At 51.1% G+C, this 18,467-nt stretch overlaps 1 protein-coding gene across 13 annotated transcripts in view; it reads right to left on the reverse strand.

Annotated features, from left to right (window-relative positions):
* The window catches only part of EXD3 (exonuclease 3'-5' domain containing 3), a 291,634-nt gene that overhangs the window by 67,343 nt on the left and 205,824 nt on the right, over nucleotides 1–18,467 (reverse strand). The window contains exon 20 of one of the 13 annotated variants that reach the window (XM_080400993.1): nucleotides 10,120–13,410. The exons of the other annotated variants lie outside the window; for them this stretch is intronic. Within the exon in view, the coding sequence (XP_080257119.1) occupies nucleotides 13,288–13,410 (123 nt within the window). The 3' untranslated portion in view covers nucleotides 10,120–13,287. Of the gene's footprint in view, nucleotides 1–10,119; nucleotides 13,411–18,467 lie in introns of those variants that run through there. 13 annotated transcript variants of the gene reach the window in all.

Genomic DNA, 18,467 nt, shown 5'->3' on the forward strand with positions numbered 1-18,467 from the left:
TAAGACATACGCTAATAAACGAATCCTAGCCAAACTCTAGAGCCCTTACCTTTTTTGTCTTGAGAGAAATGACAGACTGGAAGGGTTTTAGTGATGCTGGCTGTTTCTCCAGCAGCTTCTCTTCCACAAAACGTGAATGATTTGCATCCCTTAACAGGTGCATTCCTAATTATGTCATCAGAGGGCACAGGAGACCTGGGACAGAAGACTACCTGCAGATCTCCAGAGCACAAACCACAACTAAGGTGACACCTGATGAGGGCAGGCTGAAGAGTATTGTCCTGCAGCGCCTCAGTGGGAGGTTTTACTGTCTGTCCATCCAAAAACCGGGCACAGCACATTTCAACCACATCTGCTTGAGCATATTTCAAGCTCCGACTTGAAATCATGTGTTTCCTCCCTTTATCCAGCAGGTCACTTAGAAACACAGGAAAATGGACACGGGACTGGCTTGTGGGGCTTGCTCTTGACCAGCCTCTAATGCCTGGTTTGTATCACACTTATCTTCTGGGCATTTACAAATTGATTTTTGATGAACCAAGCCAGTTTCCTTCTGGGTACTAATTTAGGATTCAGTATTTTGCCACAAGGCTTTGGACAAATGGCCCGTTAGGTTTTTGCATTCTGCCTTTGATGAAGTCCTTAAGTGGCTGCTCCAAGAATGTTTCCTTAAAAAGCAAACACAGTATCTGCCCAGTTTTATTTTGCATGCATGTTTGCAAGAGCTCATTGACTTTTATTCCTCCTCTCTCACGTCCTGCAGCCTAGGCTGGAATTACAAGGCTCTGCCTGTGCAGGTGTTGCAGTTATGACCAGCAAACAAGGCAGCTGTATTTCAGCACCTAACACAGGGGAAAAAACCCTCTGCTTTTTAGGAGGTGCTGGGAGGCAGCAGGAGGGGCTGAGTCTGGCATTGCAGATGGGAAGGAGAACTGAGCTGAGCACCATGAACCCCTTGGAGCGATTTGTTTCTGGCCTGCACTCGGCTTGCAAACCCCGTCCGTGGGAGGCTCAGCCCTGCTTCCAGGAGAGCTGTCACACCTTGCCGTGGGCACAGCCCCTCTCTCCCATCTCCTTGCACCCTTCTCCCCGTCCTTCCATCAGCTTTCCACTCCCCGGCACTTCATTCTCTTGCAAAGCCTTGTTGCTAACAGGGAGGTGACAGGGCTGGCAGTGACAACTGACAAGGGAGAAGGCAAGGCCAGTGCTCGGGCACTGCCGTGTCACATTTGCTTTGCTCCTTCCCCTGTTTCTTGTACCCCGTTGGATATCCACTGTTCATGCTGCACCTCTTTGTCTCACTGCCTGCAGGTGTCTTTGCATGGCTGCAGACAAGTGCCCTGGGAGAGGAAGGCTCCTCTGTGTCTATTTTCATCTGTGAGGATGAAAACTTCACCCTCAGAGAGAAGCAAATGGACTGGTGTTGCACTGGGAACACACAGGGGATGGCTGGTGCACGCCCCTGTTTGTGTCTTGCTGTGTGAGCTCAGCACCGTGCTCCTGATTAAGATGTTGTTAAAAATTCAGACCAATTTGGATGCAGATGGGGGATGTGGGGGAGGCACTCTCACACCAAGCTGCCCTTGCACTGCTCCACACAGCCCTGTGGAAATGGAGAAAGCCGGAGCCGAGTCCCGTTTCTTTCCTGGGGACGCACATCTGGCTGGTTCATGGATACAGATTCATCGTCGGCACAAAGGGAGAGGGAAGCAGCAGGGAATTGCCCTCCTGTGCTGTGCCTGGAAAGCATCACGCACCGCTTGGCTGCGGCGCTCAGTCCCGTGCTCTCAGCAGCAGCCGCGCTGGCATGTCCCTGGCTCTGGCACGCTGCGTTCGCTGTCACCGCTGCCCCGAGGTCCTCCCGCTGCAAAGCGCTCTGCTCTGATAAAGAGTTCAGGCGCTCTCAGAGGCGGTTCTGTGAGAACATTTCTCAGAGGGCAGTGCACTTCTATTCGAAATAATTTTCCATTCCATTTATATCTATATAATAGGAGGTGGCTCCGGGGTCCGAGTTTTCCATAGCCCTAGACCTCATTTCCCTGCCTGGGCTTGACCCCTGCTCAGCTTCCCCAAGAATAACAGAGAAAAGTTCAATGGGAGAGAAAGAGCCATGGGGCTGAGCTCCTGCTGCTGCCTCACGACGCTGCGGGCATGCAATTAGATTCACTTTGTTAATAGAGGACATAATATATACAGAATATATACATTTATATGCATATATTATACACATATTATATATAAGAGAATATACGTATTTACATGTATATGGGAAAAGCCGCGCCAAGAAATGTACCTGACAAGGAATTTCCAAGCAAATACAGCAACAGAGGTGCTCAGGACACTTGCTGCAGTCTTATCTTGGTTCTACAGCAATATATTGCTTAATAACGGAGATATTACGGTTTGATACTTTGACAAGGGGGAAATTACTCTTTCTGCTAAAAACGATTTGATTTTAAAAAATATTTCTGATTAAAACATTTTTGGTTAAAAACATTGGAAGGCATTCTGTTGTTTGCTTACGTTGTTTGGGAGCAGAGGGCATCCTTGACCAAACAGACCGTTTCACAGGCCAGGGCTGCGAGGGCCGGTGTCCGGTGAGAAGTCTGCTTCATGTAAAAACCACGCTGGAGAGGAAGCGTTCGGATCAGCGCCGTGGCCTCTCGCCCAGCAGCTGCCCTGCCTCTGACACAGGCGGCTCTGGGACACCCCTGCTGCTGGAGGGGCTGTCACCCCACGGGCGCGGATGGCCACCGGCTGGGACGGGGCTCGCCCCGCCGTGCTGCATGGCTGCTTTTGGCTGGGCTTCCTGGACACCGGAGTGTGATATCGCCACTTCATCGAACTCCTGCTTTCCCTGGAGACAGCATGCCATTTCCCTAACCTTAAGCTTGATAATGGCACTGAGGTTCTTTGTCTGACAAGCCCAGAGACAAAGCAGTTCCCCAGACTGGGGTCCCCGGGGATGCGCTCTTGGAAGATGTCCGCGGGGGCCACATTTCAGCACAGGAGAAGGTAGAAAATGTTCCTGTTTGCGTGTCAGGAAAATGACTAGTACATAAAAATGCCTGCTCAGTCAGATGAGCTTCCATTAAAATCCAGAAAAAGACAGCATCTAATGAAAAACCCAGCTATTTTTCTGCTGAATCATCACTCTCAGCCAACCTAGTTTTAACCACGAATGGCTGCGTCTAGCGTGCACCTTTGAAAACACTGGAGTGATTTCCAGCTGCCCAGCAGCCCGTGCCGTTTTAGGAAGTCTCAGTTACCTGTTCCTTCCCACACAGCTGCCTCATGCCTCCTCCAAAAGGCTCCAGGCACTGGAATTAGCTCAGCCCAGCAGGTCCCAGGGACCAGCGCGGGATGGAAAGGTCCTTCCCTCGAAAACTATTCAGGCAGGCACATGTCACGCAGGGGATATTTTTCAACTCAGCTTCCTGAGCAGCAGCTACAGGAGCTCACACCACCAGGTAATTCGGACCAGTCGCACTCAGCTTTTTGGCTGCACACCCTGTGAATAACCACGTTCCCACCGCCCAGGGTCCACCAGGATCCTCCTCCTCCCTCTGCTGTAGCAGGAAGGAGTTGTTCCAGTGCTGGGTCTTCATGAAACAGAATGTCTTCATTCCATTCATTAATTATTTAATGTCATTTCTAGCTTCTGCGCCTGTGCGCACCTAGTGCATCACCATGGCTATCGATCTACTCAGATACCAAACCTGCCAGTCAAACACAGAAACCCACAGGACAGATGATGCTGGAGTCTGTTAGGAGGTGCTGAAACAAAGACTAAGAGAAAAAGAAACCACAAGGAACGGGTACGAAAAACTAGTGGGTAGAAGCGGGGAAAGAGAAAAAGCTAACAGATGCCTGGATGAGATGCTTTACACCCCACTTTTATGGAGAGGACTCCTCTCCATCAGCCCAGCAGCTTGTGACAGCCCAGCACAGGCCATTCTTCCAGTTAAAATAGAAATAAAATATTGAGAATCAAAATATACAAAATTGAGTTTAACATAACTGCCTGCCCCACAAGAGTTTCCATCATTAACACACTTGCTGGATTGTGCCTAAAACAGATGGACCTGAAAGACGCCACGGACTTATCTACGCTGTGGTTAGGAGCGTGACTGCAGGCAGGGATACCCACCTAAGCTGACACTTAATGAGCTCTGAGCTCATTAAGTCTGAGTGGAGCCTGTTATAGGTATGGCCAGCATCCCCACCAGCCTTGCACTGAGAGATGGGCAGCTTTACTACAGAAATGGGAGCTAACGGCGAGCCAGGATGTGTGTATCCAAAGCAGAGACAGAGTGATTCCCAAATGAGCTTCCTGTGAAGCAAGGCAAGTGATAAGCGATGCTGACAACACTTCAGTATCAGCTCACATCCAGTTTTTCACTTACAGCCTCAAAGGACTCCCAGCACAGACTCACTCCATTTAAGCTGGACCAGAAACTGCTCAACGGGCAAATTCCTCACCAGGCTGCTAAAAGCATTTAAATTGATACTTGCAGAGCTGTCTCAACCTTCCCTCGACTCCTTGTTGCGTCCACAATGGAGGTACTCGGACCCGCTGGTCACTACGGTCTGCCCGCAGGCATAGCCCCAAACTCCACTGCTCCTTACCACAGAGATGCCAACATGTGCCACAGGGCAGACTGACAGGCTGACCCCACCCACACAAATCATCCCGCACTTCCCGAACGAGACTTTTGGGATGGATATAGGTACATCTTTGAACCACACGATTCAGACAGCTCTGCATCCCCTCCGCTCCATCCTGGCCGCAGCTGCCTACGGACCGTACAGCACGGGGCTCGAAGGGATGGCAGGTCAGCAGTCACACTGACCTGGCTGGAAGAATTATATATTTTGGAGTTTTCAGTTAAGTCCACAAGATTCCTGAAGTGGAAGCAAAACAAGTGTGTTTCTGAGCGCAGAGGGACTCTTCCAAGATGCAAGGACTCACAAGCTTGTAACGCTGCTGGTGCCTGTGACTGCTAACATCCTTGGCTCTGCTTCGGGCTTTGACTCCATCCTCAGACAGGACCTGGTTTTATCCACTTTTAGATGCCTGCCTGGAGGTCAGCCCCGGCAGTCAGGGGTGCCCGAAAGCGTCACCTGAGCCATGCCGGCTCCCTGGGGCAGGACACCTGCGCCTGCAGCTCTATGAGCAGCTCTGCAGCCAATGCAGGGGCTGAACAAGTTATGGGTAACGTTATCTTGTCACTCCAAATGGCAATAGCAGAAGGAAGGGGGGAACACCCCGACCCCACACCAGCTGTAGCTTCTTGCTTTCCTAAATCAAACCGGCTCAAACCCCTCCACAAACCCTACAGCGGCACTTTGCTGTAAGGAACTTACAGGAGAAGGGAAGGGAGCAACACACGTCTCCTCCCTTCTCCGTGCTGGGGTTGTCGAGTTGGCAGAGAAATAATAAACACTTCTCTAAACTTCCTAAATGTCAAGAAAATATTTACAGGGCCCACTTCTGCAAAGCACTCACGCCAGCCCAAAGGGCACACATGCACACTTTGCCGGGCGCTGCCTGGCACGCTTTTTGCAACGATTTTTATTAAACATTTGCGGTTTTGCTGCTGAAAAACCCAGTGAAAGATTAATGCCAAAAAGTGACTCCTCTGGGGCTGAAACTGTCAGGGAGCCAGGACACAGGGAAGTACGGAGCCTGTGTGTCCATTCCTTCCCCAACATATTTTACAGCCACAGAAATAAGACCTAGCCTGGCCAGGGCTGCAGCACGTTTAGGGGGCAAATCAGTGCTAATGCTGACCGTGCTCTGGAGACACAGAGAAGACTTCAGGCCCACACTTGTGAACATTTAACCAGCAAATAAATTCATATAAAAACATTTCCCATGTATGTATGTTATTTTTTTTTTCCTTTAAAATGGGATTGCTATGGTCTCTAATTTTCTCTAGGCTGTAATCATCGCTTTGCAATGCCTCCCAGCTGCTGAAATCCTGCGCTAGGCACGGAAATGGGCTGAGCGTGGAGCTCAGCTCCTGGGAGGCTTCCAGCACGGGATGGAGCCACGTCGTGATGCAACCAGAAGAGGCAGGTTGGCACCAGGACAAGTGACATAGCTGGGTTTGGTGTGTGCCGTGGAGCACCACAGCCCTGCTTCCCCGCCAGACGCTCCCACCGGTGCAGCCGTGGGGCAGCTGAGCGGGAGCTCCTGCTCCGACACCCCACGGGGCAGCGGTGGGTGCCCCAGCCTGCACGTGGGAGGGCAGCGCATTACCGCAGCATCAGCCTCCATTTATTTCCAGCTTCAACTATTACACTTTAATGAAGGTTTTCTAATGAGCTGTTTAAATAGTAATTAGAGGCCAGCACTGAAGAGGGAAGATAAGTCTTGTGGGTATCTCGCCCCGCAAGAAAGGACCTGATAAGAAAGAACTGAATGATTTTCTTCTGGGATCAATTCCAAGGAGCAATTATCCCCTTGATACCACACTGCTTAATCAGGAGCAGATTGAAAAAACACTTGACAGTGGCAGGCAATGAATGGGCCACTTTCCCAGCGTTTTACAAGGGAAAGCTGGAGGCTTTATGCCAGTACCTGAGATAGGAGATGATCCAAATCGTGCTGATAGCTCATTTGATTTACATAAAATAATAATAGAATATTTTTTTTTCAAAAGCTTCTCATAGACAGAAGAATTACCAGCTTCATTTCCTGATGGGTTCCCATCTCAGCTATTCAAAGGGTCTAGGTTTTATGTAATCTCAGGTGCTGGGTTAGTGACCTGCTAACACTGCCCAGGACCCTAACTGCAGGTTCTTTGCTGCTTCGAGCATGATGGCTCCTGTTTTGCTGCGAGCAGTTATCCCCTGGCAATTAGACCCAACAGATGAGCCAAAATGTGACAATTGTGAAGGACAAGATGACTCACAGACTTGGCTAAAAACTTACCAGTTATCCTCTGATGTTGTTGGAGAGTTAAGTAAGCTCAAATATTTTAATAGGCTTATTTTCTCACCATTCTACCGCCTCAGGTGATCCTTTGTGTTGCAACACAAAATACCGTATCATGGGATTATTAGAAAAAAGAAAAGGACGTGCTCAAACTGTCATTTTTTTCTGTCACACTCTGCCAGTGCCAATATCTGCTAGGGGCTCTGGCAAATGGTGCAAACAGCAAACGGTGCAAATAGATTTAGCAAATTGCAGAAATAACAGCCAGGAGGGATTTTTTTTTAAGGCTGAAGTACTACTCACTATCTGCAGTGCCGCGTAGCTAGGATATATAATTGTATAGCAGGACACAAGGAACAAAACCCTGGTGCTCACACGCATGTATTGAACACAAGCACGGACACATCGAGGGGTGCGACCATGGGAGTAGAAGCATAATTTTTCATTTTAATTGGCAAAGGCAAAAGAAAACCTGCAAACCTGTCTTCTGCACAGTCAGACCTTGATTACAGGAGATCACACACACCAGTGGTCCCCAACGCGAGGATGGGAAGGCACTTGCTGCATTACCGAGGCTGGGTTTTGTTCCTGCAGGAATTGAGTTAGGGCTTTTTTACACAGGGAGAAGGTGTGGAAACCTACTTTCTGAGGAATGTGGAGCCTCCTCCTGAATTCCAGCCTGGCTTCACTCATGGCACTTTGCACCTTTGTTCCTGAGCACTGTTGTCTTAGCTCCACAACTCTCCTCCCCCCTTATGTGCACATCGCCCCTCGCAGCCAACCCCTTTCCTTAGCCCACCACTCCAGCCTCTTTTAGCTCTCCTCTTGTACAACAGCATCATCACTCCCCTGATTTGCCTACAGATTTCCCTGCAGCTCCCATGTGATTTCATCTGTTGGGGACCAGAACTGGACACATCATCAAACAGGGGGTAACCTGAACAGGGTAAATTCAGAACAAAGATCACCCCAGTCCAGGAACCAGCCTTGGCCACTCACTAGGTGCTGCTGCTCAGGGGACAGTTTCATGGCACAACAGAGCCAGCATCAAAGCTCGCCATTGCCAAGAGGGGACAACTCAGGAGCCCCCCTTCCCCAAACCCTTCTTAGCACCTGCTTACACCCTAGGACTGGTCCTGGCACAACCTCAAATCACACAGGAGCCATTCACCTTGCAAACATGGAAATACTCCCCTATTTTTTTTTGGCCAGGTTTGTTTTGTGCCAATGCCGTGCACTGAACTGGCTTCCTGGCTGCTCAGAGGAGCCTCAGTGACTGCTTGAGCTCAGCAGACTACAGCAAGGAGGAGTGGATGGAGCAGCACCTTCTTTGGCAGCAGTGATGACCTAAACGCAGTCAGGTCACCCCCTGAAATCACATCCTGCAAGACGGAAAGGAGAGCAGGGCATGGAAGAGTGAAGCCCTCCCAGGCTTCAAGAACAAACACACTCAGGATATCGGGGGCCGCAGATGGCCCCATCACGGCATCACACAACCAAAAGCAGGATCTCTGTGCCACGTACTCGGTTTCTACAACATCATACACAATGGGCTCCAAATCCGATATGCATCACGCAGAAACGGGCAGTAGTGCTTCTTCCCCTCCTCTTTTCCTCTGCCCTCTTCCACTGACTCAACGCTGACTCGTGCCTTTCGCATTGTTGGAGTCTGTCGTGATTCAGGTGATCGTCGGCTCTGCACCAGAGCCGAAACCCAAGCTGCACATCCCTTCATGCATGACTCCCTGACTCTGTCATTTCATCTCATTCCTTGTTTTCCTATTCTGAAGGGCATCCAGTTCTTTGTGCGTAATTTCCCCCAACTCCTTTGTTTTGATGATGATTCCCAATTACAGGTAATTACCAAATTTCATTAGCAATTTCTACGTTTTGTGCCAAGGCCATTACAAATGTGAAACAACATAATTTCCAAGGCTGATTTTTGAGAAACCCATCTAGCACGGTTCTTGCAGCCCAGCACCTTCCTCTTCCAACCGATTTAATACTTCTCCTTTACTGAAGACCAGACAACTTAGATATATCCTGTCTCCTTTGTCAAGAAGATCAGGTTTTTAATCTACTGTGGCATCGTTTACTTTCAGAAAATCTGTACCTCATCCTATAAATTTTCCATGTTCTTAATTATTCTCTATTTTTAATGTTTATTCTAAGGCTTTGCATACTAATAAATTCATACTAATAGACTTACGTGCCAAGAACACATTCTCCCTGCCCTAATAAATAGACCTCTATTTGCTGTTCTCTAGCCAAACCATCCAACCCCTGTGGTTTGACAGATTTATTACAAATCTTTCTTCCATGACTTCAGCTTTGTGCCAGCCCATTCTCATTTCTGGCGGAGAAGCTAGCTGGTCCTACCTGTTTGCATGCTCAAAGATCCTCGACCACTGCTTCCATGTTGGTTGCGGCATTTCCCATTCCCATACACTGCCACCCGTCATCCTGCCTCTCTCCCCTTGGCCAGCATCCCATCGCTACCAAAAACCCAGGCACAGTTTCCATTTTGTTTCTTTCAGGACTATACATAGAATATCTTTTGTCTCTGTCCCATCCTCAGCACATACCAGCCCCACTTCTTCTTTCCTGCTTCCCTTTTCATTTATATGGCTGGACAGTTTCCAAGAGTTGTGCAAACCATCTTTTGCCATTTCCTCTAACAACCTTGACAAGGTTGGATTCTGCACTGCTTTCAGACTTGCTTGCTTTACAAATATGGCAAAAATTGTTTTTCGGTACTGGTCTTTTCTCTGTTGCCTGTGAACTCCCTGATTGCCCTCAGCAGCTTCTCCTCCTGCCACCCACCAGCCCCGTAGCCCACTCTTTGTCCCTGTGGCTCCTCAAGACCTTGCCTAGCCACCATGGGAAAGGGACAGGGCTTGGTGTCAGCAGGAGGGAGCTGCTGGTGACTCAGTGTTCCTGGCTGCAGGGCCACCGGCCATCCTGTTTGTGTTGGGCTGCGGGAGCGGGAGCCTTTGCAGGAGAGGTTAATCCTCCCTCGGTCCTGGCAGGTGGGCAGAGATGTCCTGCCAGAGGGAATGATGATTAGCTCATTAGCTAAAGCCCTCCATCCCTCTGGCCCGCTGCAGTGCAGAGCCCACACCCAGCTGTCAGAGGAGCAACTGGGGCAGGTGCGTGTGTCTGCCCCAGCTGGCCCAGTGCAGCTCCAGGGGCAGAATCCTGGAATCAAACAGAACTTGATAATCATCACTATTCTTTTTAGATCTTCCCTTTCAGGCACTCTCTAAAGCAGACTGAGGCTCTGCCGAGCTGTGCAGCACAGAGTGCCTTTAGTGCAAACCCACAAATATCCACAAAATTGGAAGAAAGAGGTAGGTGGGAGGAGGGAAACCCTAAGAACATGCCCTGGGACGTAGCTCTGCGCAAGCACGCCTTGCTGGAGGAAGGCTGCCCCCGTCACCAACAAAGGCTTGTCGTGTGGCAGCGGCACTGCCGGAGGGTCCTACCCACACACCCAGCCTGCAGATACCACGGCTCCCTGAGCAGAGAGCAAAGCCCCCAGGAGCAGGACTCCAAACCTGTGGTTCTGCATAAAGTCACCCCTCTGGAGCACCTTTCCTGGAACGGCTCTCCCCGCCGGCAGGGAGAGAAATGGGAGCCTGTAAGTCAGCTGCATGCTCCGGCCGCAGGCTGCTCGTGCACCAGGGCTCAGGGCTTCACTACCTGTGAGGGTTTTTTTGCCAGAGAGGAGCAAAGGAAAGTGCTTCAAATGAGGATGAGAAACATTGCAGCCCTTGGAACAGCTCCAGCCTTGGCTGGGAAGTTGAGACATGCCTTGGAGGGGATGGGAGTCCCCTTGGAAGATAATCAGAGATTTTGAGTCTCTCCTACTTCCTTCTATTTACAAAGTCAGTGAAGCCAGAAAGCTCGTTCTCCACCCCCACCTCACACACAACAGCCTCTCTGCTCACGGCTGGACTGAGGGACACCTTCATGTGAGGCTCGTGATGGCCCCTCAGGAACTACAGCCACTGGGGGAACGGGGTATCGGGCTGCAGGAGTTCCCAAACCCGCACTGCGGCCAAGAGCAGGGCATGAGACGCAGTGCTGGAGGGATCTCACTTCCAAAGGGCTCATCCCCGTCACAGGGCGCACATCCGATGGGCACCCGAGATGCTGGGGCAATGCTAGTCCTTGTAGCAGGAGGAAAGACCATTCTGACCATCTCCTTCTGTTCAACCAGGGCTGCCCACGGTGTGCTCAGTGCTGCGCTGGCTGCTGCCAGCCCTTGGGTGGACAACCGTCTTGTTCACTCCCCTCTCAACCTGCCAGCCTCACACCAACCTCTTGCCATGCTACAGCAACCTGCCTGTGTCTGCAGTTTCTCTGAGCCATCGCAGTGCTTTATGGGCATAGCAACACTGGCTGGACTGGCAGGAACTGGGCTGGAAGGGCTTGTCCAGCCCAACAAGTCCATTGTCCATTAATCCCTGGCCGCTTGCAGCGTGAGGAGCTCTGCAGCACATCTGTTCTGCATGTCTGCACCACAGCTCCGATCCTGCAACAGGCAAACTGCATCGGAGGGATATTCCCCAGTGAGAGAATTTAACAGCCATAGGTAATATCTGCCTGCCCTCTCCTCTCTGCATGCTCGCGGGAGATCCTTCCTCCCCAAAATTTCCCTTCACCACCTTACTGGAGGAAGAAACCCCAAACACTTCTCAGACAAACTCCAGCTCTTGCAACACTGCACCTGGAAGTGAAGTAAGTTTAACACAGAACTTCTCTGCACCCAGCAGCAGAAGAGTTAAACACCTGTAGGATGCGGGTGGCCATGCACCTTCTGTGCTTCACGGGAGCAGGAGTCAAAGCGACATCCTCCTCCTCTGCAAGATGCCGAAGGATGTCAGGAAGGGCTCTTGGATGGAGAAATCCAAGCAAAATCCCCAAAGCAGCGGAGGGACCCGGGGTGTTCACACGGAGGCTGCTCCCTACTGACATTTCCTCCTGGTTCAACTTCACAGATTGACCTGGAACCTCACACTGCATCTTGTAGGCAGTGAAATCCCTCCATTCATAAAGTCCCAGGGCCTTTGGGCTATGTCCATGTTGGGTAGAAAAACAGAATCAGATTCCTCAGGAGCAGTCTGACACAAGTTCAGGGAACAGCCAGAGCCTGATGACATATTATAGTCACGGTGATGTTTATAGAAAGCAGTAAAGGTCACACACTGAATAAATAACTTGGGACTAACAGCTAAGGGCAGCCAAGAGAGACATACAGTAACCCTGGCACCTTACAGGGCCCAGAGCCATCCCTTTACCACCATGTGCCTCAGTTTCCCTAGCACTGCCAGCAGCTATAGCAAACTGGTTGCCTTTCAAGGGCATGGAGAGAGCTCATTAACCAGTCCAAGAAAGCAGCTCGAGAGCCTCCAAGGGCTGGTGCTAGAGCCACACCAGAGGTTCCTGCACTCCAAGCTGGCTCACAGCACTCAGCCGAAAAGGAAAGTTCAATTCCTGTTGCGAACACTTGGCACAACTGGCTGGGACACTGGCTAATGCTGCTCATCCACAGCTGTGTTGTTTTGGACCTCCCACAGCCCCAGCTCCCACGAACGGGGGCACGAGCTGTGAAAGGAGTGACAGAAGCTTTAAGTGCTGCAGATTCTCCTGGCACTGCCATGGGAGGCTTCCAGCTCTCTTTGCTGCTCCTGTCAAGAGCTGTTTTCCAGCCAGGAGGCTATTCCAGCACCGATGCGCAAAGACAGGAATCCACAGCGAGGCAGGAACCCGAGTGCATGGGCTGCAAGAGGCTTTGACATTCATTTTCCCATCAAAGGAAGCGCAACATCCTCCCTTCACCCCAAAATGCAGATACACACTCCCACGTTGCTCCCCTAAAGTGCAGGGTGCCCTGTCCCTCATCCTGTTCCCAGGCAGAGGCATGGTGCTGAGCCTTGCTGAGGTGTGAGTAAGGATTCAGACATGCAAATCTGAAGGCAAGCATGTGCGTGTTGCAACAAGGAGGAGGCTGTTCTGCGCAGGGACTTGGCTCCTCCTGTGAACAGATTCAGGGAACATGCTCATGAAAAACCTAAGTCTCCAAATATTTTATTCTGATCCATGAGCCTGGCAAGATCGCCTGTGAACATCCACTCGGCTGGGACTACATGGGCCCCGGAGGAAGAAGTGGGAGTGGTAGGAAGTCAGAGACAGACTCGAGCAAGGCTTGGGCTTAGGTTTGGGCAGACTGCTGGTAACCAGAGGGTACAGCTGTAATCCTTGACACCCAAACTGCGGTGGAAACAACAGGGAAAGGCCTGGATTTTCCTCTGAAGCACAAGGATGCTGCGCATGCTGTTTCAGTCTGAAAAGGATGCTGTTCCCCCAGCCGCCGCGTCTTTCAGCTGCGTCTTGCCTGGGAGACACATGGGCACGTCTGGGATCAGCCTGGCTCCTCCAAACACCCCTGCCGTCATGTTAACCTGGAGGGAAACTCTCAGTAACAGCGCTCAGGAACTGCTGCAGAAACAGAACCTTACACTCTTTCTAAATAAACACAGAAGCCTTGATATTTAAGGACAAAAAGCTTTTCTACTAGTGGCTCTTGGTTTGTGTGTTTGAACAAAGGCTCCTTGGACACCCCCCAGCCTGACTGAGGAACTGGGGATCACTAACAAGCTGAACAGATCCTGCTTGGCACAGATCAGAGCAGGGCAAGAGGTACCAGCATCCAGCTGGTAGGCTGTGATGGAGCATGAGGCATCTGATCTTGGCTCAAAAACTTTATGTGTTGGGGAATCTCACCCCCTTCCTAAGGATGCTGCACACACCACTAGCAAAGCCCAAATCTTACGTCCCCTGGGGCGAGCAAAGAGCTCAGCTTGATGTGGCCTTGCTGGACTTCTGCAGGACAGCAAAGATGAGCCCATCCCTTCTTGGAGTGATAACTGGAAAGAGAGTGCTCAGCTCAGCAGCCAGCACATCACCCATGTAGGACATCAACTTCCAAACAGTCTCGATGGCTCAAGTACTAGTCTCTGCATGACACCGATGGCCAGTGTCTGCGTCCATTGGGATGGCCTGTGGTAGCTGCAGTGCCCTGCAATAGCTCAGTGAGCACAGCACCTTCACCTCCAAGCTGCCAGCACGTTCACACAAAAATGTGGACTGGTTGTTCATACATCTAGTGGCTGGCTGAAACAGAAATGGCATGTAAGAGAAGGGAAAGCAGCAGGTCGGACTCTCCTTCCAGGGAAAATCCAGGAAAGTCCATGGATATAGAGAGCTGAGAAGAGCTGAGACAGTGGAAACATGAAATCAGCCAACTGCACCGAGACACAAAATTCAAAAGAGGCCCCAGTGGGAATCTAAGGCAAACTCACTGCCAGGATAAAGGCTGCCGTTCGCATGGCCGGCAGCGACCACATTGCAAACCAGTGAAGTCATTATCGATTTCCATTCACAGCTACAGAGAGGCTTCAGAACAAGCCCGTAACATGGAAAATGCTGTGACTGGGATCCCAGTACCCTCCAGTCTGGTGCATTTTGTGATGATTGACCTTACAGTGGGAAGCTCAGGAGGAGGAAATAGGCTCCTCTTTATCCCATGCCTCCATGAGAAACGAAGGGTGTTTCTGTTGAATTAGCTCGGGTGGCTGCTTTCCATCTCTGCGCAGGCCAGAGTGAAGCGCAGAGCAACGTTCAGACCCCAAGCCTCAGCTATGGTTCCATGTGATTATTTATTTCTGTAGCCAAACACTAGATATATCATCTAAACCAGAGATGTTAAGAGGAGCCTCAAACTGTGTATCTTCATTCTTCTCTTTCCCTGCTTTTTTTAAAGAGTTCAGGACAAAGAACAGCAGAACCAGGTGAATGGTTTCATTATTTGGGAAACCCTTCTGGCAGACACACTCAGCAGAGTGGACTCAAGCAACTTCCCGTTCCTTACTTTGTGTTGAACATTTCTGTAGCTGTCTCGTATCTGGAAGAAAATCTCCGATCTGTGAACCTTGGAGTTTGGTACATTTACATTCATCAAAATCCATGGAGAAGCCACAAAAAGCACTGCTTTTTGTTGGGAAGTAGAAAAGAGGAAAAGCTTGAAGAGGTGAGGTGACTGCTGGTGAGTCCACAGCAGCATGTCCGTACCATCGTCTATCCAAACCCAACACCGACACCTCCACCTGGGCAGCGCAGCTGCTGCTGGTCAAGATGAGCTCTGGGGACAGGGTCTTGCTCTCGCTGCCCAGTGCTGTGGAAGGGTCAGGTCCTCTTTAATGACTCAGCTCTGATTGCTCAAAATTCCACTGTCTTCCTGCCCGACCCCAGAGGGGCAGGGATCTAGAAACACATTTCTTGCCTTCATTCTGACACCCCAGGACATGCTCAAACTGGTATCTGCTTCAAAGGAGAAAGGTGAAAGCTTAGAAAATAGGAACCTTAGTAACCAAAATCCCCCCGTCATCACCCTGCTGGGAGCAGCGGTACACCCAAGGGTGGGTGTCCTCCAAGAGAGGACTCGGTGGCAGGTTTGATGTCTCCGTGTCCCTGGCATGATAGATGCAGCTGTTACTGCTCCAGTGCAGACCAGTACTCTTGATCCAAGACAGATCAATGCTGTAAGTTAACAACAACCTGGGATTTTCTGCAGGCTCTCATGGAGCTGGGCACAAAAACCTCACAAAGCTCAAAACAGCCCCATGTCCCTCATCCATGTGAGTGGCTGGAAATGCCGTGCCGTGCCGTGCCAGGGGAGTGGGCTGGGACAGTGCTGCCGCAGTGCCTCGCAGTGTGTGCTGTCCTTGCCAGGAAGCCGTTTGTCTGTGAGGCAAGGAAACACGGAGGTTTTGGAGACGGCAATCCCATGCAGCTTCTCGCTGCTTTTCCCAGCTACTGATCCAAGAGCGCCTGTGTTTACTTCCAGCCTTCCTCTCTGCTCCGCTGCCAAGCAGCCTTAACCACCGGCAAACCACTCCACCAGGAAATGCTGTTGGATCGCATCAGATAAAAAGGCCATTGCACAGGGACACTTCGCTGACATTAACCCTGCTCTACCTGGGTCCCAGCAAGGTGCCCAAGGGCCGGGGTTACTGGCAGGCAAGCCACCCCCATGCATCGCCAGTTTTCTGCTACTGGGGTGTAAGCTGTCATACTGGGGGCTGCTCTGCAATGCAACAGTGCTGCAGCAGCTTGAATTACCTCCAAGCGGCACTGAGTCGCTTGCCGGCAGGGCAGAAGGACGTGCCAAGCGCACGTGGCTGTGGCTCCAGGTTCAAATCCCATGCACCAGTGGAGCCGCTCCTTCACAGCAGCAGGATGGTGGGATATCTGAGACGGTGCTACACGTCTGTGGGAGCTGCGGCTCCAGAGGGTTTGGCTTGCAGTGCAGCCAGACTGACTTCACCAGGGTCTTTGATTGACCCACTGGTCTGAAAGTGCTTTCAAGGAGCAAATGAGATGGGACTGCCCTGTGGGTCGTGGCAGCTCACCAGATGCTCACCATAGAGTGATGGGCCCTGGCTCAGCCTCTCCTCTGCTAAATGCAAGGGCACGTGCTGCCTCCTCAGGCATGGTGGCACGCTGGGCACGGCTGCGGGCACCCACTCAAGACCTGCCAGGACCCTCCCCAAAAGGCCTAACCCTCAGCAGCACCGTGAGGCTCAGACACTCAAGCAGGCCCAGGCCTGGCTCTGGCACAGCAACTCCTGTCAACCTGGGTATGTCACACCCCCCATTCCCTGGGTGCGAAGCCATCATGCTCCCAGACCCACACGTTCCCTGTGGCACAGTGTGTCACTGCCATGTGCTGAGGGCACCACCACCCTGGGCTCCATCTCCTCTTAGCAGGGGAGGTGAGGCAGGAAAGCAAGTAGCAATTAAAGAAAAAAAATGCATTGAACTGTCAGAAGTGTCATGCAGCAAGGTGCATGAAAAAATGCACCTCTCTGCAGCAGATGTCTGTATTTTCCACAAATTGCAGTCTCCTGGCCTTGCCAGCCAGCTGGCAGACGGGTATGGGACTGAGCTATCTGAGTGCTCACCGCCGCCTTCTCCCCATCTTTTTGCACATTTGCAAAAAGCAAAGCTCAAAATGCGCACCTGGAGTGTCAGGTTGGCCAGGCTCACGGAGGGAGCAGTCCCACTACACAGAGTCACCGCTGCTGTGTGTGACTGCTGATGCCACAGCTGACATTTCAACACTTCCCCTTCAGCAAGAGGAGGACAGTGGACAACTGTTACCTCTCATTCCAGCTGAGGCAGGCGGCTATTACAGGAACCAGGTGAGAAATAAGCCCACAGTTCGAGTGAGGTCAACATGAAAGTGATGGTTTAATAGAGCCTGGAAGGTAATCTCTGAGCAATCCCTTCTCACCACCTAACTCACTGTCTTTCTTTAATTATCCCAAATACTCCAGTTAGCAGCACCCCTTAAACCACAACTGTCCTGTCTCCTTTTCCTCTTGTGGGTGAGGGCTGGCGTGAGCCACACAGCAGCATGCTGGCTGGTCCCAGCGTGGCAGTGATCAGAGGGCAGAGGGAGGGGAGAGGACCTCTGCTCTTTCTCAGCTCCATTCCCAAAACAAACTCCATCCATACTGAGAAACGCCAACATTTTCATCACAGGAGAAAGGAAAAGAAAATCTATCCAAACCCCCAGCAAAGCCATCCTCCCTGGCAGAGTAGCAGCAGGCTGAGCAGCGAGTGACAAGCAGCCACCAATAAATCATTCTGGCCGCCCTCTGCACATGTGGAGATCCACTTCATTTTCCCTGTGTTTTAAGGAAGAGAAAGGCTATTTTGAACTGACCTTCAATAATCCGTGCTGCTGCATTGCTATTCTCACTTGCTAGGGCAGCAGCTGACCTGAGTTTGCTCTCACCTCTCACCAAGGACCAACCTCTGCATTAAGCCAACGCATCCAAAAGACAAATCCTGCCTGCACTTGAGGATGGGAGCAGAATGGGCCATCGCCAGCATTTGGTTGCCTGAATCAAGGGCTGAGCAAAAGCTGTAGCCATCCCTTTTGTCTCCTTGGCTTAAAGCAGGCTGCGCCCAGGCTCTGCAAAATCACCCAAATTCACCCCATCCCAGCCAGCAGCAGAATTACTGACGGGGCAGAACTTCTGCACACCAAAACCTGGTCGTGCAGAGGTAGCAGGCTCCCTTTTTTGGAAGAATACTTGGCAAAAGCAATCTGTTTAATAGCTTTGACATGCTTCAGCCCTACCGCTAGGCCTGTTCTGCTAATCCCTTCCCAGTGCTGCTTGCACACCCGCCTCGGTCTGCAGGGAAGTGATCCTGTGTTTGACATACTTGTTATTGTGTCTAGCTCGCTCTCACGCCTGCTGGCCCGGGGCCAGGCACCAGAAGGACATAACCTTGAGCCAGGCTGAACCCTGCCTTTCCCAGCGATTGAAATGGGAGAGGGTCTGAAGCAGGAAAAACAAGGAGGCAGCTTTTCCCTTTCTTTTGGTGGCAATTCCCCCACCCTGCCGGGCCTGCCCAGCACATACACATTCCTGACACAGTGCCAGGA

This window comes from Falco punctatus (assembly GCF_963210335.1).
Source record: "Falco punctatus genome assembly, chromosome: 9".
Classification (NCBI taxonomy): Eukaryota; Metazoa; Chordata; class Aves; order Falconiformes; family Falconidae; genus Falco; species Falco punctatus.